This window comes from Platichthys flesus, chromosome 9 (genome assembly GCF_949316205.1).
Source record: "Platichthys flesus chromosome 9, fPlaFle2.1, whole genome shotgun sequence".
NCBI lineage: Eukaryota > Metazoa > Chordata > Actinopteri > Pleuronectiformes > Pleuronectidae > Platichthys > Platichthys flesus.
In genome coordinates, this window is record NC_084953.1 from 23,199,880 (window position 1) to 23,218,717 (window position 18,838).

The following is an 18,838-nucleotide window of genomic DNA, read 5'->3' on the forward strand; positions in this document are numbered from 1 at the left end:
TTTTATAGGTGACATCCTTGCTCCAGTCGTGCAACATAATTGACCTGCTGGACGGTTGTTAACACATCACCTGACAATGTGTGACCGCATTACATCGGATTTAAAAATATCAGAAGCCTACCTGTACATTGAGTCTCGTAACCACCCCACTATTGGTTAGTGAGCAGATCAGAAACAACATTGATTATCTCAGTGGACCTGCTGCCTCTTTAACACCGAGTTGTTGCTATAACAGCAGCATGAAGCGGCCGTGCCCTGCAGAGATTGTCGGCGTGTTTTCCCTGAGACTAAAGCTCTGCGGCCACCGGCTCATCGCCTTGTACAGGCAGCAAAAACAACAACACGGTCTCCTGGCGAACAACCGCTGCTGTCACTGCACGCACGCGTGAAATCTGACGCGATGCTCTCGCCCCATTCAGCCGTTCGCTGGGATCCTCCCTTCACTCAGTCGTGCGTGTGCGCGCTGCGAACCAAACAACGGGCACTGTGAGGACGTCTAAACGCGCAGAGGAACCGGCAGGTCCAAAAGGTGATCCGCAGAGATTCACCTGCGGCGATGTAAAGATGGCGAGAGTGCTCCACAACTTGCTGTTATTCCTGATCGGACTTGCGCAGAGAACCAGAGTTGTGGGGTACTGGGCGCTGATCTACGCGTATTGTGCTCTGGGCACCGTCGTGGCGCTGCTGAAACTTTGCTGGAGCATTGTCCTGAGGCCGACGACCACCTTCCGATGGACGATCCGGGAAAGTCCACCCGCCTGTCTGAATGACACGTCCTTGGGCACCCACTGTTATGTTAGGATCAAGGTAAGGAACGCACGCACACATGCACATGCGCACGCATTTGGACATGAGAGGTGACTCGTCCCCCCGCGAGGGGAAAAAACCCATTGTGCTGCTCAGATGTAAACCTTTTTCTGCGGTAACGCGTCGTGAAAAGCCTCAAAAACAGGCCTGGTCCCTGAGCAAGTCAAGAGGCACCTGTTTATTTATGATCGCTTATTATATGTTTATGATTATGATGTATTACTGTTGTTATTCCGGTGGAATCAGCGCTCAGGTGGTGCTGAATGAACAGCTCCTCCGTGTACGAGCTGCTGCAGCCTCCAACTCCAACAACCTGTGTGCAGCATTATGTCATTAAATACCGAGGCAGCACTAAAGCCTGCACTGAACCAAATCCCAGATTGTCAACAGCAGAAAAAAACCATCCACTTGTAAATAAAAGAACTGAAACGGCATACAGTGACACAGTGACACTGCAGGGGTCTACACTGCATAATACAACCGTACTTAGTAGCAGCAAAATGTACTAGAAAACTTAAAGTACTCTATTTAAAATCATTATCCATGTGTAATATTACTATGTCTTTTAACGTATTATGTTCAATATCACATGCAATATTCTATATTACTTCCTCTTATTGTCATCATTACTTCTGCTATTATAGAAATTCATTAGATTCTGACTATTGATGCATTATCATGCCAGTAGCATTTTCATGTTGCAGCTTGTCCAAGGCTCGTTTTGATTACCTTGATCTCTGTTTGGCTGTTTGATATATAACAGTATATCATATTTTTACAAAAAGATATCATTGCACTTTTACAGTCTTGATGGCCACTCAAAGCTCTTTTCTGTTCCGTTTGACCATTGACCCTTTCACACACACATTTCTCTACCACACATCACTCACACACTTCTGACAGCCATAGAGGGAAATGTTGGGTTCAGAATCTTGTCCAAGGACACTTCCGAATGCAGAATAAGGGAGACCTTTTGGTTAGTGGCCGTCCTGCTCTACATCCAGAGCCACAAACCAACTCCACTTAAAGCTCATACGTAAAACATTTATATGCAAAGTAACTCCTAACTGCAGCTGACGGCAGCGTTTCCCAAAATAATGTGAACTTGGAGTATAGTAACAGATTAGTATCTAAAGCTGTTCTAAAGCAAAGTACCAGTAAATGTTGTGGTTACAGTACATTTCGCTGCCCAGTGTTATTTAAGATACAAGATACATTTATTGATCCCAAACACATGCACAGTCACACTACATGCAGATGTAGTGTGATTTATCCTCTGCTTTATCCTCTGCTTTTGACCCATCTGGTGAACATAGCAGGACACACGGAGCAGTGGGCAGCCATGCACAGCGCCCGGGAAGCAGATGTATGGGGAGTAAGGTGCCTTGCTCAGGGGCACTTAGACAGTGGGGGTAGGGAGAGTCCTCTTTGGACTTTTCGAACAGATCCAGGGTTTGTCCATCCAGGTATGTTTTTATTGTCACTGCGAGGAGTCGAACCAGAGACCATCCGGTCTGATGTCCATAACTTTCTGCCCATAGTCCAATGTGTCTGCCACTAGTCCTAAGCCTCTCCAACATCAGGCTGAGTTAACAATCAGCCTGATGTTTTCATGTGGAATCGTTAACCAATATATTTTTATTTTAAAGGAAAAATATTGTTCAAAGCAGAATGTTTATAGATATATGTCAGTTTATTTCTGGACCTCCTTGATAATATATAACAGATTCAAAAGAGAGATCCAATATGTTTGAAATTGCAAAAAAATTCTCCTTTGTGTGTTAACTCAAATCCGATAATGTATTTATGTCTTGTTTTGATTCTGATAATCATATTACTGTCCACTCATTTGTCATGCAGCTGCACATTTAAAAGTGCTGACCTGTTATGTTGTGTTCTCTTCACAATAGACTGTCAGCTCTCAATGTTGTTGTCTTAATGGCTTTGTCTTCTTTCAGGAGTCCGGCCTTAGGTTTCACTATGTTGCTGCCGGAGAGAGAGGAAAGCCACTCATGCTGTTCTTACACGGCTTCCCTGAGTTCTGGTAGGTCAAAGGGAGATCAGGGTGGTGGTGGCAACATTTACGTTGACAGTTTCAGCTCAAATGCATTCACCAGTAGCAAACCGGACATTAAATGGCATTTCACTCAGTTGCTGGGCAATCTCTCTCCTCTGTGCTGTCTCTTACTCCTTGGCTGCACAAAACAAATCCACAACAGCGAGGACTACCAATTTGCAAACCTCATTTGCCATTGGGGGTTAGAGGGTCCAAAGCCTTCAAGATCTCGTCCTCCTGAAAAAAATGGTGTCTAGCATTTGCTCCTGGAAAGGGGCCAAAGAGGTTGTCAGGAGCTGTAAGCCTGTCAATATCTCCAACATACCATCTAAGCTGCTGACAGGACAGGGATTCATTAATGATAGATGGAAGTTCTTTCTGCTTGATTTGCTGAAATCTTTGGAATAATAAACTGTGTTGCTGAGAGTGAGACGGTTGGAGAGAACTCTCTTCACTTTATTAAAATGCACTAATTCCCTCTGAGGATCGAGAAGGAAGTGTGTGTGTGTGTGTGTGTGTGTGTGTGTGTGTGTGTGTGTGTGTGTGTGTGTGTGTGTGTGTGTGTGTGTGTGTGTGTGTGTGTGTGTGTGTGTGTGTGTGTGTGTGTGTGTGTGTGTGTGTGTGTGTGTGTGTGTGTGTGTGTTTGTGTGTGTGTGTGTGTGTGTGTGTCATAAAGGAAGGATGGAGGGTTCTTCGAGGAGCTGTCTGTGCTTTAAGCTCATCTATATTCTAAGATCTGAGAGTTCATTTCTGGGATCTTGTCCTGACTCATCAGAATCACTGCCAGGCCTCTGCATCTTGCTCCCCTTGCTCGGCAAAAGGAATGAGGAGGAGGAAGAGGAGGACGAGGACGAGGAGGAGGACGAGTAAAAATGGAGGAGGAGAATTTTAGGCATGATGAGGAGCCTCTAGAGCAGCATAGATCTTCAATTTTGAATCACCACAGTCCACCGGGTCGGAGGTCTGCTAAGAATTTAAAACAGCCCTTACTGCACTGAGCTGACCTTCTGTTAGCTCTCAGTTCTAGTTTTTAAAAAGTTTGTGAAATGAATGTGTATCTATCTCACATTTATTCCATGTAAGATTTTTGACTGCAACTTAAGGGCACAAGTTTAACTTTGCCCCGAAGTTTTGGGTCCCTAAGTCAATTTTATTTTAAGCTGTAATGGGGAATATCATTCAGTCTGTGAACATCTATACAGTATAATGTGTTGTGTAGCTCTGAGGGGAAGAAAGTCTGGTTTGGGCTTTAAGATTGTCAATTGTTTACAAAAAACTGTGATACTAAGCACAAAAAGGTGTGGATTTACCCAACAGACATGGACAAATAAAAAATTCTGTCGAATAGTTTTATGAAGAATGTTAGGAGCCAGTGTTATTTGGATTGCTTCACCTTATAGTAGACTCCAAAAGTCAGGAGACCTTGACTTCTGCTGAATTCTTTCTTCAGTTTGAGGCAAATAGTGCGATACTAAATCAGTGGAGAATCGACTTTAAAGTAAAGAATGGACAGTAAAGTAGCTTATAGAGGAAACACATCGAGGTCTGTCTCTTCAGGTGAGAAGGTCATAAAAGGATATTAACAAATCTGCGTTTGTGCTTCCTCAGGTTCTCCTGGCGATACCAGCTACGTGAGTTCAAGAGTGAGTTCCGTGTGGTGGCCATCGACATGCGGGGCTACGGGGAGTCCGACTTGCCTCTTTCAACCGAAAGTTACAGCTTCGAGAACCTGGTTACGGACGTCAAGGATATTGTGGAGTATTTAGGTGAGCTATAACCTAAAAACAACTCCCTACTGCTTTGTCAGTGTCTTGAGTCAAAAATAACTTGATTATCAGTCTTAAGCTGGACAGCCCTCGGGCCTGCGGCGTGGTATGATTGACTTCCTGTGACTCATTCTGACTGAGCATGGGACATTGTGTGGATAGAGAGCCCTGCAGCCTTCTGACTGCATGTGAACACTGGCAGGGAGCTATGGCCTGTGGCTGTCTGCGCACACCAGCATGCACTGATGATTATCTGGCCTCAATGACAGTTTTTGCTCGTTTACTGGCCAGCACGTCCCAGTTTTTTCTGACACTGCAGCAGGGGATACATGATGTACCTGTCTTAGTATTGAAATGTGTGGGAGGGAAGATCCTCTAATGGCTCCAAGTATAGTCGATCCTGTCCGGGAGCTCTTTCTTTGTGCCTGCCTTCAAACCTGTCACTTCATATTCAAATGTGTTAAAGTTCGTGCTCTGTCGCTCATTAGAAGAAACCTACAATAATTTGCAATCAGAAAGTATTTCAAACATTTCTGCTACACTGACATAAACTTTAACCTCGAGAAACTGTCATGAAGAAACAGTTGACTTGCTCCCAGCCTGTATAATCATCTGACTGCTCATGTGACTTGCCCTGTTGGACTTCAATGTTGTTGTTTTTCCCAGATCTCCGTTATGTTGTCGATTACAGTGTCGTAAAAACAAACGCTATGAGACAGGAACCCCTGTTCCATCCTTCCACCAAGTTTTGAGTTCATTCTGTAACTTTTGCATAATCCTGTTTACAAACAAATAATCAAAGCTAACGACATAGGGACACTGGTAAAAATGGAACCTCCTTGGCAGAAGGAATAAACTGGAATTAACCATAAACTTCTATATTTACCTCTGCCAAGGAGATTGTTTGTAAGCAGGATTATGCAGATACTACTGGACAAATTACCACAAAAGTTGGTGGTTTAGGATGTGATAAAGGTCAGGGAAGAATCTATAACATTTATTTACTTTCTTTAACATTGCGAGATACGAACTTTCTCAACATTTTCATTTATTTGGGATGAATTTCAAGCGTTAACTTGGAGTCAGTAAAACAACAATGTTATCAATATCCTCGTTGTGAAGTTGAACCGAAACAATGAGCTGAAAGACACAAATCATGTGCAGAGTGGAAGGGTAGATTATTGGGTCATAATTCTTAATGTGGTGACCACTTGGAGTGACACCTTTCATGTTACACATAATAATTTGGTCCATTAGAAAGGTAACGTACACAAGCACAACAGTCCAGCACAGGGACATCTTTGTGGTCTGTAAATGTCCTCAAGTGCCTTTTGACAGCATCCCTTATATAAAATTTACAAAATCTTCGAGTGGATATTAAAAGGACCATAGTTGAAGCTTTGTAGCTTCTTGCATGGTTCCAGCTATCACTCTTAATTATAGCTTGATTAGTGCTCTAATATGTGATTTACTACAGAGCCCTTCTTCATATTGACCACATTGCAGACCACATTCACAGCTGGCTAATAGTGCTACACCCATTAGAGGTTTGGCCTTTAACCGTGCTTGGCTAGTAATATCCCCCTTTTTCCCACAGAACAACTGGCAGCAGAAACAGCCATGGCTCTCTGCCATCTTCTAAAAGAGCCTCCCAGACTTACCTGTACAATCCCTGTTGCTGAAGCTAATGTGGTGTCAATGTTGAGCTTGCTGGGATGAGTCATGCCAGTGGGTGTAAATGGTGCTAGCTTATAAAGGGATTAGAATGAGACTGGAACAGTAATGTGATCAGATCCCTCAGACGGATGTCCGTGACCTTGATCTGCATTCGGCTGTATGTCATGTAATGCATCCATTTGACGGGATGTAAATGTCTTCTGAGGGAGGAAGCCAGCAATAATGAAGTGAGGACAGTATAAATCATCAGAATGAACGTCCAGCCACTGTTATAATCATCAGAGCCCTGTCCTCTGTTACTAAAACTGTCTGAATGTGCATTTGCTTTTTTTCCCAAGGGTACAACAGATGCTGCCTAGTGGGCCATGACTGGGGCGGGACCATAGCGTGGCTGTTTGCCATTCACTACCCAGAGATGGTGACGAAACTCATTGTCCTGAACTGTCCCCATCCTTCTGTGTTCACAGGTGGGATTTCCTTGTGTTTAAGCAGACTAATCCTCAGACATTTTTTTTCACATTAAATAGAGAAGTCTCTGTTTTGTTTCCTGGATTATTGCAGCAACTATTATCTCATTAATTTGCAGGAATAATTTCTTCCATCCCATGTTTGCATCCATCTGGCAAATCCTCCTCTGCCTAAAGGGGGGAGATGATGAAAGCTAATTACTGGAGGTGAATGTGAAGCTGGAACATCTGGTTTAACTGGTGCAGAGGGAGGCAGAAACATGGGGGGTTATCACGTCCACAGGATCACAGTGTGTGCAAACTTGGCCTTTAATTACTATCTAACGACTCCTCTCTTCCTCCTCCTGCTCCTCCTCCTCCTCATTTTCCTCATTTTCCTCCTCCTCCTCTCCTCTCCTCTCCTCTCCTCTCCTCTCCTCTCCTCTCCTCTCCTCTCCTCTCCTCCTTACCTTTCCTTTCCTCTCCTCCTTTCCTATCCTCCTCTCGTCTCTCACAGATTACGCCCTGCGCCACCCGAGCCAGTTGCTGAAATCGAGTCATTACTTCTTCTTCCAGCTGCCCCGCTTCCCGGAGCTCATGCTCTCCATCAATGATTTCAAGGTGGTCTGTTATGTGTGGGCTTAAGCGCTTTCAAGGTCAAGGTTGTGTGTGTTTTTATCTCTCTGTTGTGCGAATGCGCGCATTGGTGAATTGTTGCATGTTATTGTAGTGTCAGTCTATTTTTACTGTCGGCATCAGTGCAAACTCTATAAACAGACTGCTTTGAAAGAAGATATTTGTTGTAGACAAGATGAGCACCTAAATCCTGCAGGAGATGTGAAGTCAGACTATTATTAAATCATATCTCGAGCTCTTTAAGGCCCAAATAAGTTGTAATCTTGAATGTAGCTACATTTTCATGATATTCAAGTCTTGTCATCAGTTTTATTTCTGATTTGCAAACTGACAATTAATTTTACTCAGTAGACTCAGGCTAAATGAAGAATTAGATGGTCTATTTCACCCCCGTTTAAAAACAGCCACATCTGTCTGTTACAGCCAGGAGATAGTTATTTGACATAAAGCATGGTAACACTGGTTCTTTTTCTGACAATGTGTTTTTAATTCAATTCAATTTTATCTTTTCGCGCAAATCACAACATAGATTATCTCAAGGCACTTGGAGGTCTAGACCTCACAAATTTATAGCTAAACCCAACAAGTTCCACAACAAGAACTCCCTCGGAAGAAACCTCTAGAACCAGACAAAAACAGCCATCTGCCTCAACTGGTTGGAGTGAGCAGAGAAAAAATGATTATGAATTTACGATATAATTTGTTTGTGTCATTATTGACATTTTTATTCATATTAATTTTTTTAATTTTTATAGGACTACATGAATGTAAGATTACTTGATATTCCCTGATGACTGTGCTGGTATTTTCAGTGTTTATTGTTGTTGAGCCTGCACCAAGTACATCTCGTGTTACATGGACGTGCGTCTGTAATGGTTTGCTATATCAGGTTTTCGCAGCAGAATACAATCAGTACATTGACCTCTGTGTTTATGGCTGTCCCTGCTGCAGGCTCTGAAGGCCTTGTTCACCAGCCGCAGCACAGGGATCGGGAGTAAAGGCCGGTGGCTCACTGCTGAGGACCTGGAGGCCTACCTGTATGCACTCTCACAGCCGGGGGCTCTTACTGGAGCACTCAACTATTACAGGAATGTCTTCAGGTGAGTAACAGCTCACTCACAAACAGATTGCCATGACAGCTGAATTTGATCTGATTTGTTGTGTACTCAGAAATTACACTAGTCATAGCATACACTTTCGAGTGCTTGTTCTTATCTAGACTTTTAAAAACAGTCTATGGTACAGAGGGAAGTTAGAAAACTAACTTACTCACATGTTTTGCCTATATATAAGTTTGAATGATTTATTTGGCTGCTGCTATTTTTTGCATAAATTGTATATCAGCTATTTCAAAAGGTCTGACAAACAATTGACACAAAAGTTCCCAACTTTTCCAAATAACAGCTCTGTAATTCAGCTAGTTATAAAGCATTACAGCGACAAAACAAACACTTAGCTTTAACTAAGTTAGCTAAGCTTAAACCCTTACCCTGCTAAAGAGGAATTGATTCTGTGAAGGTTGTACTGTGACAGAGATCAGCACCTGCAACTCCTGTGAATTTCTGTGTCAGTCTGATATGGTGAAACAAAACTAAACAAACTAAGAAAATGATCTGGTGATGATTTTGACCTCTTGCTGACCACTGCTGTGGTTTATCTGAGGAGGTAGAATATTCATATCGGCTTAAAGACTGAAGTCGCAGTGCCCTGCCTCAACTGAATAGTGGTCACCTGTTTATTCAATTTGTATTAATATTGAACTAATCCTGTGTCCGAATCAAACCAAATTCCAAATGCAATCCACACTTTGATAGACAGACGGTTGTGGAATGATAATGTAAATATTAGTCAAATGAAAGACAAAACAGAAACTTGCCTTGCCCTCAGTAGAGCACAAGGCCCAACCGTCTTGAATTACAACAAGCCTCCTAGCTATTGCCACATTACGTTTCTCAGCTACACATTGGTGGTAGTTTCTAACCCAATTTGTAACCATACCCTATAAAACTACATGTAAATCCACAAGATCCAGTTTTCTATTTAAATGGAATTGCCCACACTCATCAATACAAAACTCCTGAATATGTTTAAACGTTCTCATCAAGATTCACAGATTCTAAAATAAAATAAACGAAAATGTGGAAATATATCCTATCCATGTGGGAGAAAGGGGGAAGCAAATTCCTAGATCTGCCACCTGATCTTTAACCGCACCTAAATAGAATGTGCTTTTCCATGCCCGATACCCCGTCCTTCCACCAAGTAATGCTAATCCATACACTAATTTTTGCATAATCCTGCACACAAACAACCAATGAGAACACAACATCGGTGGAGGTAATTACCCACAAGTACTTTTAGGTGTTTTTCAGTCAGTATCATGTTTAGTATTAGTTGGTTATTGTGATGTGTGATAACAAAATCAATTTAGATCTTATGATGTGAACTTTCTAGATATTTCAGGTCATACTACTGAGTATGGTGTCTACAAAGAAATAAAAATGTATATATAATACAGCGCCATCTACTGTCAGAGCTGTGGAGGAGCAGAAAATCAACCCTCTGTCAAGGCAACAACACTTTCAAATATATATATATATATATACACACACCTTCCTTTGTACTTCAAAAGAGCGAGCTGGCAAACAGAGATCAACACAATTCAGATCAGAGAAATTCTGCATCTGCACCCGACGTGTGAGCGGTACATGCATCGCTGAACGAGCCATCTGCTCCCTTCTCGAGCAAAGAGTCATCTCAGAATAGCTTTTGTGTGCTTATGTAAAAGAAATACCACTGACCCATGACCAATTAGTCTCTCCACAAGCACAAATTGCACCTACACACAGGGATTCAAAAATAGATAAACACAAATCAAATTCCATCCATCCATCCATTTCATATTTATTCATGTATCCTGTCTAGAGAGCTGAAGGCTGGAGCCTTCCCCAGCACACTTTGAGTTGGACATGACATGGAAATCTAAATGCAAAGTATTCAACCATTAAATCTGGAAGATTCACAATGACCATTATCTAAGAATGCATATAAGCTGAAGAGAAGAGAGACAAGGTACATTTCCATCCACCTGTCTCTGTAGATTTGCATGTAAAAAACCTTACATTTGAATGAAATGGTGGAATATCTAAAAATATACATTTTTTTGTGCTCGGCTGAGATTAAAATAAGGAATATCTTAAACAAAACAAAAAATAGATAGAGGAAAAAACATTAAAGCGAAGCCACAGGCTCAACTCCACTGAAAAGGTTAAAAAAAAACAGGAAGATTAGGTGTCAGGGGTATGGAGGCGTATTGCATTCACTCTTTGTTTCTGTCTATATGGCCCAATAAGCAGCCTGTGATAAGATCATCTATGATAATGCAAGCACTTGATTCAAAGAGGCCATAATATGCAGGTGATAGATCTTTAAACAACTGTCTGACCAATGCATGTCCATGTGATGCTGGGATATTTCTTTTTAAGTCAGTCTTATACCAAAATCCATGGCATTCTACGGACAAAAGTGCCATATGATTTCATCATCTATATAACATTATCCTTAGAGACATAAGTATCTCCCAGTGTCTCAACCCAAAACCAAAATAAAACTGGATCAAGCAACACAGGTGGGACATGTTTGCTTTTTTGCTCTCTATGTTATATACAGGTTATTTGGGGATTTTGAGGGAGACTGCTCTCGTTTATTTAGAGAAACCAGAGCAGATTTCTTTTTTCATGTGAACTCAATACGGTTCTGTACAGGGGTGTGTGAAACCATAACATGCCAGTTGCACAAGTTGCTTCACAAAATCAAATATAAGTGCAAAGAAAGTGGAAAAACAAGGTCACGCTCAGTAATGCAATGAGACAAAACCGATTATAGAAAAATAAAGACGAGCATCAAAATGATAAACTATATATCAAATGAAAACTATAGAAGTATCATTCTATACAGTTGATTTTTCAAATGCTTTTATAATGAGGTACTAATTCTGATGATGTGATGTTTGTTCAACAGACTGAATAATGGGCCTTTTCAGGAGAAATTGATTCTCTGATCTCAGGGGAACACTTAGGCTACATTCCTGTTTAAAATCGGTCAATAAACAAAATGCACAGCTCAGGTTCTTTTCTCCTCTCCTTCCTCTCTCTCCGCAGCTCTCTCCCTCTGAGCCAGAACCACGTCAGGTCTCCTGTGCTGCTGCTGTGGAGCGAGCGGGACACCTTTCTGGAGCAAGAAATGGCCGAGGCATGCCGCCTCTACATCAGGAACCATTTCCGTCTCAACATCATCTCCGGGGCCAGTCACTGGCTGCAGCAGGACCAGCCCGACATCGTCAACACCCTCATATGGACCTTCCTCAAGGAGGGAGAGGGACGCAAGAGCTATAGGAACTAAAATCCACACCGCAGCCGCCTCCCACCACTCCTCCCCTGCTTTCACTTGCCACACCTGGAAGCCTGGAATATGCCTGTGATACCAAGCAACATAGTGATAATGAAATCATTCTTTAGAATCTTGTCACATTTCAAATATTTTTTTAAACAAAGTCAACAGTAGAGGAGGAGGATCAAAGCACACGTCAGCAGTGGGACAGTGAGCAGTCTGTGTTAGGCATATTCAAGAGGTTTTTTGCACATGACATCCGCCTTAAAGTTTGTCAGTTACAGCATTACAAATGTGTGGCAAAATCTCCTCGTGACTTGTATTGTGTGGTGCCTTTTTAACTTTAGAGTTGTCTCGGTGTTCAGATGTTCGGAGACTCTGGGATGTGGCTGATCGTCTGCTATATGTTTCACTGGGTCACTCTGCTTTGGGCACAATCCTTTGGGAGCCATAACACTCCCTACCCTTTTATCAGGTAGTGTTGTTGAAAAGGAGTGTACTTGTTTTCTATCTTCTTCTCAAAGATACTTCGCTCTAACGTGGATGATGTTGTTATCTTAATCTTCCTGTAAAGAAATGTCAGTGGTGGTTGACTATTGTACTATTTTGTATTTCTTCCTACACACTGCATTTTGAAATTCACTGAGCCAGGTCGAACACCACTTGATTTTATAAATAAAGTGGGTAAGTGTCAATCTGTTTCCTGACTACACTGCTCCCTAACATTTACAGCCTGTTTTAAAATAAGAATATCGGTAGTGTGTGTTTGAAGCTGCGCCTCATGCCCCTACTTGTTTGTTTCAGAACCGTCACTGCAACACTTTTACACAGAAGACTTTAAAAACACCAGAAATAGAAGTGGATGTGCTGTTAAATATAGCCCTGAGCTTAGTGACACAGCAGTTGACGTTGTTTTTTGTGGATCTTTCTGTAGAATAAATAGTTTAAGTGTTATTTCAGGTTTATATTTATACCTTCAGCACATATGCCAACTGAGATGTCGTTGTGAAATCACATCGATCTAGGTCTTCACCTGTCGGAAGCTCAGTCTTACATAAACAAGATTTAATACGGTGCCAGCTCGCAGCCACTCGCATTGACTGCTGCTCCTTTTGAGGAACAGTAGATTCAGGTCAGTGATGCTGATGTTTTACACCAGGAAAGTAACTATTGTCTTAATAACCACTCGTTTCTGCAGAAGAGGACAATGACATCAACCTCAGTCAGGAGCAAGTGCTCCTGTTGCCTTCAATGACAAACATTAACAATATAGAGAATATATAGATGACCTCTAGACCTATATAAAGAGGGAAATATTTTGGTCAGTATTTTTGTGACTTAGTAAGTTTAAAATAAACACTGTATATATGAATTAATAAAGATAATTTGTATACAAATTTGATTTAAAAAGGAATGAGTGAAACTGAATTCAGGAGTTTGTGTGTGTCAAGTCAGGGACCACTTTCACAACAGATATTTAGATGTTTTTAGTATTAACATTAATGGCTCTGTTTAAAGTGCCCCAATTAGACAGAACAGCGTGACAGTGAGCCAGCATATGCATAATAACATTCTTTTCTTATTCCCCTTGAGGAAAATGTTGGTATTGCAGCAGCCCAAGAACAGAATACATACAGGTAAACAAGAAAAGAATGAAAATTGAATCAACTAGAATAGAACTGCTGAAGAAAAATAGACACGAAACACAATGACACAAATATTACGACAGTAACTCCACGAGTGATATGTTTGAGCTTGTGAACCTCTGGAGCTCAAAGTGGCAGATAGATGATGAAGCTGATCAAAGTGATGTATAAGGTTGGTTCAGACAATAATCATATTCATTATTATTATTATAATTATAATAATAACAATCTATTTCAATTTGAACACCCAAATTAAATGGATTATATATATTCATATTTACGAACTGATCACGACACGGCAAATAAGCAGCAATGCAGCATGTGTGACATTCAGTAAAAACACCACCAGGATGCGACAATGAGCACAATGTCATTTGATCTGCGCATGTGCATCAGCTTCCGGGTCGTGACGAGTTGTCCGCTCCTTGTGGATTTTTCAAACCCAGTGGGAGGTGAGTGAACAGCGTGCGGTGGCAGTGATGTCAACAACGTCGGTCAGTGGGTCAGTAGATAAATCAAGATCATCTCTTAATCCACGTAACAGAGAGTCATATATATAAACTGATATTGTTCAGTTATTAATAGACATGTGTGCAGATAGTCAGGATATGAGAACAAACTACTAACGATAGCTCAGGTTAGCTAGCGCTAGCATGCTAGTCGCAGGAGGAAAATGAAAGTGATGGTGTAGTAGAGGGATGACAGCACAGACCAAGTCCAGCTGAGGAACAGCACACACCTGTGTCATGTCAGTATGTGTGTGTGCAGCGGTTTGTGTTTTATATCGGATAAGTTACATTATTTATAATTAAAGTGAGAGAAACAGTGATGCTAGCAGAGGTGCATTTCCCCCTGGAAGCTAGGTCTCTATCTATTATTAAAGCTAATGCTATTTGTTATTTTATTATACAGCTGATTACAGTTCTTGGTTCATTTAACAGTAGTAGAATTTATGTTTTAGTCGTGCTCATCTTCTCCCATTTCCATTGGCCTTGTTCACACCGAGGAAACAGCGCCCCCTGGGATGGTGAAATATGCTGTTCATCACAGTGAATACAATCAATAATAAGTTTAATGTATATAATAAAATAATCTTGTGTTCAACAATAAAGTGTGAGTGGCTTTGCTTTTCAGCACCACCTTAAATCTTAATAGAGTAACTGGAGCAAAAACAACGCTAGCTGGCTTAATTCATGACTAGCTTTCAGACATGTTTCACTTGGCTTCCTCTGCATGCCATTAGGTTTATCTTGTCCCATTTGTCTTATCTAGTCTTATATAGCGGTGCGTGACACATTCACAGGCTGAACTCTGTCTTCTCTCTTTCTTTTAGAGAACACAATAAACCATGATCACCACTGAGGCTGCCAGAGAGTTCCAGGCCAAAGAGCGCAAATACAAAGAGCAGCTGAAGAGATGTTTATCATCTGCTTTGTCTTCAGACCTGAACAGGTAAGATATGTGACTACAAGCACTGACCTGGCAATGGCCCAACAGATCCCTTTGACCTAAATCTTACAGACAGAACCTTTAACATTTTAGGGTTATTTGGGGACACCCTGGTAAAAGAGCTATTGTATCTCAGTTGTATCTTACTTGTTAAATAAAGGATTTAAGGAAAAATCCATCTATGACAACACATTATTCAGGTGCTGGAGCCCGAGCTAATTGGATTGGATCCTTTGCAGTCAAAGCTGAAGGTCGCTGTGACCTCGTAAAACACACGTTTGCTTTGTGAATGCCATGCATCTAGAACGCTTCAACGGACTCATTGGAAGATTAACTTGATTTTGGTGGATAACGGTCAAGGTCACAGTGACCTTACATTCTTCTTCTTGTGAACAAGGTATAACACATTCCATATACCCACAGAGAATATCATTACCTCTGGCGCAAACATTTAATTGAAGAATTAAAAATAATGAGGACATCCTAGAGGATGTCCTCATATTAATAAATATAATATAATGTGGAGATCAAGCTTCGGTTTCTGCGTAACGTATTTTGAGCCTTTCGCAACTAGCCTGGTTCATTGATCACGTATGATGTCACATTAATCCATGCTGAAATGTTTAAATTATAGAGAAAAGCATAATAATTTACTAAGTGATCAAATAAAAGTTAAATCCAGCTCTTAGATACATTATATCTTCTAGAATTGACCTAATCTGCACAGTAGGTTTATATAAAAGAATTACTATTAGTCACGGGTGCAGTTTTTCCTCAGATAATAGAATCAGTGGATTTGGAAAATAAAAAAACAGAGGGAAGCTGTAATATATTTCACTGATGAGTGGAAGTTAACAGTAAACTGTGCCATGTTGATATGATTAGTGCAGTCCAGTGGGTTTGTGTGGACAGGGTAATTAGTTTCCTTGTTGAATTCAGACTCTTCTCATCAGAACATTACAGAAACAGACACAGCACCAGCATTTGAAGTCATGCTGCCCGACTGGCCCTAAGCTGAAGGATTTCTGTGCCACACAGATCAGTCACTGAGGCAGGATGAGAGATAATGATGGTGACGAAGAGGTGGATTGCCTCAGGTCTGCACTTGGTGTTCTCAAGTAGAAAAAAATAGACCCCCAGTGTCATCTTTTAAATGCTGCTGATTGTAAGAAGGCCTTTTTATATTTTCTCTGAATGGGAATGGGGAAAAATACAATAACAATTGTTATTGCTATAAAATCGCAGCAATACAACAAAAGTTTGATAGATATCGATATATTGCTTATACAATGTTCAAGCAATGCAAGGAGGTATAATGGTTTTGGATTGGTATTTATATTGCACTTTTCTAGTCCTTAAGACCACTCAAAGCTCTTTACAGTACAGTTTGACATTCAGCCATTCACACACACATTCATACAGTGCATCTATTAGCAGCACTTTGGTTGTTCTATGAGGGGCTATTCGGGGGTCAGCATCTTGCCCAAGGACACTTCGGCATGCAGATGGGTCAGACTGGTTATCGAATGGAAGGTTGGAGGACGACCACTCTACCCGTCAGCCACAGCCGCATAACACATGATTGATTTTAAGAGTTTGAAACCACAAGCTTTACTCAGGAGCAAAACGCTGTCTTTAATAATAATAATAATAATAATAATCAAATGTATTTACATAGTACCTTTCAAAACAATACAAAGTATTTACAAATTAAAAATTAAGAAATTAAGGCAATCAATTAAAAACAGTTTCAAGATCAAACAAAATATTAGTATATAGATATATTAGTATCTATTACTTATTAGTATAATAAGTAATAGAAATAAAAAAGTTAAAGATGAGAAAAGACTAAACACAGTAAAACTAGAATGTCCAGTTACCTTAAATTATATCAAGCTGCACCATGCATTATTCCATGGGAAAATTCTAAGATTTCAAAAAGCCTTTTCTCTCAAAAATCTGAGATCCGTCTTTTGATCCAGATCCGAAAAAAAATGTAATGGCTTCTTTGCTGACTGATACTAAAACCTTGTGGAAATCTCTTCTGTTTCTTTTCTGTAATCTTGCGTAAAAAAACTAACTAACCAACCAGCCCAAAATTTGGCTGGGATGAAATCATTACCACATTGGCTTAGTTAATAAAACATCTGAAAGTTATTGAAATAGATCACAGTCAGGATTAAAAACTTGACTATTTTTATTTTTAATTTCTTAAAACTTTGAAGAAATAGTTATTATTGACTGATATGGAAAAAAATATCGTGATATCATTTTTGGCCAGACATCCCCCAGCCCTGCTTCCTCTTTTTTTATGTTGGTTTTTGTGTGATTCATTCATGCCGTTGGTTTGTGCATGGAGTTTTCTAGTCTTAACGCTCTTAACACTACAAGTTTTGTTCAGTCATTCACACACACTGTCATACATATGCCACACTTATCTATCAATCACTCTGACGGCACAGTGGCGAATGATAATTTAGGGTTAAGTGCCTTGCTCAAGGAGTTCAAACCCCCAACTTCTGGTTAGCGGACAACCCGCTCTATCTCCTGAGCCACAGCCATAATAATGTTTCCTTTCAGTCAGTTAGTAAACAACATTTGATTGAATGCCCCCTGATAAAGGGTCATAATGTTTTTTTTCCCAGGTTGCTGCAGGAGGAGCTGGAAGCTGATGTTTCTCTGTATGCTGGCTCAGGCTCACTTCGAGTACACAGAGCCATACTGTTAGCTCGAGCTCCTCATTTCCTACAGGGACAGATGCACAAAGATCCAGCCATCATTCACCTGCCCGGCTATGAGCTGTCCATGCTGAAAGATTTTCTCAGGTAAGCAGTGAGTTCAAGTGAATGCTGCTTTGTTAATCACAGCAAATATCTACTATTTCTTTTGTTTTAAATAGACAAACTCTGTTTCCCCATGAAGTAGCTTCTCTTGAAGTCTCTACACCTGCTATTCATTGGAAAATATTCAAATATATATCTTATCCTTTCAGTTTCATTGTCCACCACCACAGATTCAAAAGTTGTTGTTTCTCTTTTCTCAGGATCGTGTTTCACAAGATTCAAATTAGTTATCGATCCCTTTTAACTATATCACTTAACTTTTAATTGTAGACGAATTGCAATTAGTTTGAAAACGATTGTGAAGCCTCTCCTTGAACCGTCACCTTATCGTGGTGGAGAGGTTTGCGTGTCCCTGTGAACCTGAGGGCTGTGTTGTCTGGAGCCTTGTGCTCCTGGTAGGGTCTCTCATGGCAGAGTGGTCTCAGGTGAGGTGCCAGACTAAGAATGGTTCAAAAACCCTCAATGAATATTGACACAAGAGGAGATGGGACCTAGCCCGGAGGAAGCCCGGGGCCCCCGTCTGGAGCTAGGCCCAGACGGAGGGCTCGATGGCGAGCGTCTGGTGGCCGGGTTTGCCACGGAGCCCGGTCGGGCATAGCCCGAACAAACTACGTGGCACCCCCCCTCTCTTCATCTCATGGGCCCACCACCTGTGGGAAGACCTGTTGGGGTCGGGTGCGCAGCCACATGGGTGGCAGCGAAGGTCAGGGGTCTCGACGGACCAGACCCGGGCGGCAGAAGCTGGCTCTGGGGACGTGGAACGTCACCTCGCTGTGGGGAAAGGAACCGGAGCTTGTGAGGGAGGTGGAGCGCTATCAGTTAGATCTGGTGGGGCTTACCTCCACGCACAGTCTCAGCTCTGGTACCGTACTCCTGGATAAGGGTTGGACTTTATTCTTCTCCGGAGTTGCCAAGGGCGTGAGGCGCCGGGCGGGTGTGGGGATACTCATAAATCCCCGGCTGAGCGCCGCGGTGTTGGAGTTTACCCCGGTAGACGAGAGGGTCGCCTCCCTGCGCCTAAGGGTTGTAGGGGGGAAAACTCTGACTGTTGTTTGTGCGTATGCACCAAACAGCAGTTCAGAGTACTCTGCCTTCTTGGAGACCCTGAATGGAGTCCTGTATG

General features: G+C 41.5%; 2 protein-coding genes across 2 annotated transcripts in view; both read left to right on the forward strand.

Annotated features, from left to right (window-relative positions):
* Positions 1 to 449: 449 nt before the first annotated feature.
* Positions 450 to 12,472, forward strand: ephx4 (epoxide hydrolase 4). The gene is made up of 7 exons (XM_062395467.1): positions 450 to 807; positions 2,766 to 2,851; positions 4,472 to 4,629; positions 6,645 to 6,773; positions 7,270 to 7,373; positions 8,340 to 8,488; positions 11,549 to 12,472. The coding sequence occupies exons 1-7, from the start codon at positions 565 to 567 to the stop codon at positions 11,787 to 11,789; spliced, it is 1,110 nt and encodes a 369-aa protein (XP_062251451.1). The 5' UTR covers positions 450 to 564; the 3' UTR covers positions 11,790 to 12,472.
* Positions 12,473 to 13,873: 1,401 nt separating this feature from the next.
* Positions 13,874 to 18,838, forward strand: part of btbd8 (BTB domain containing 8) — a 36,608-nt gene continuing 31,643 nt past the window's right edge. The window contains exons 1-3 of the mRNA XM_062395446.1: positions 13,874 to 13,925; positions 14,757 to 14,875; positions 17,518 to 17,697. Coding sequence (XP_062251430.1) covers positions 14,772 to 14,875; positions 17,518 to 17,697 — 284 coding nt within the window. The 5' untranslated portion in view covers positions 13,874 to 13,925; positions 14,757 to 14,771. The remainder of the gene's footprint in view (positions 13,926 to 14,756; positions 14,876 to 17,517; positions 17,698 to 18,838) is intronic.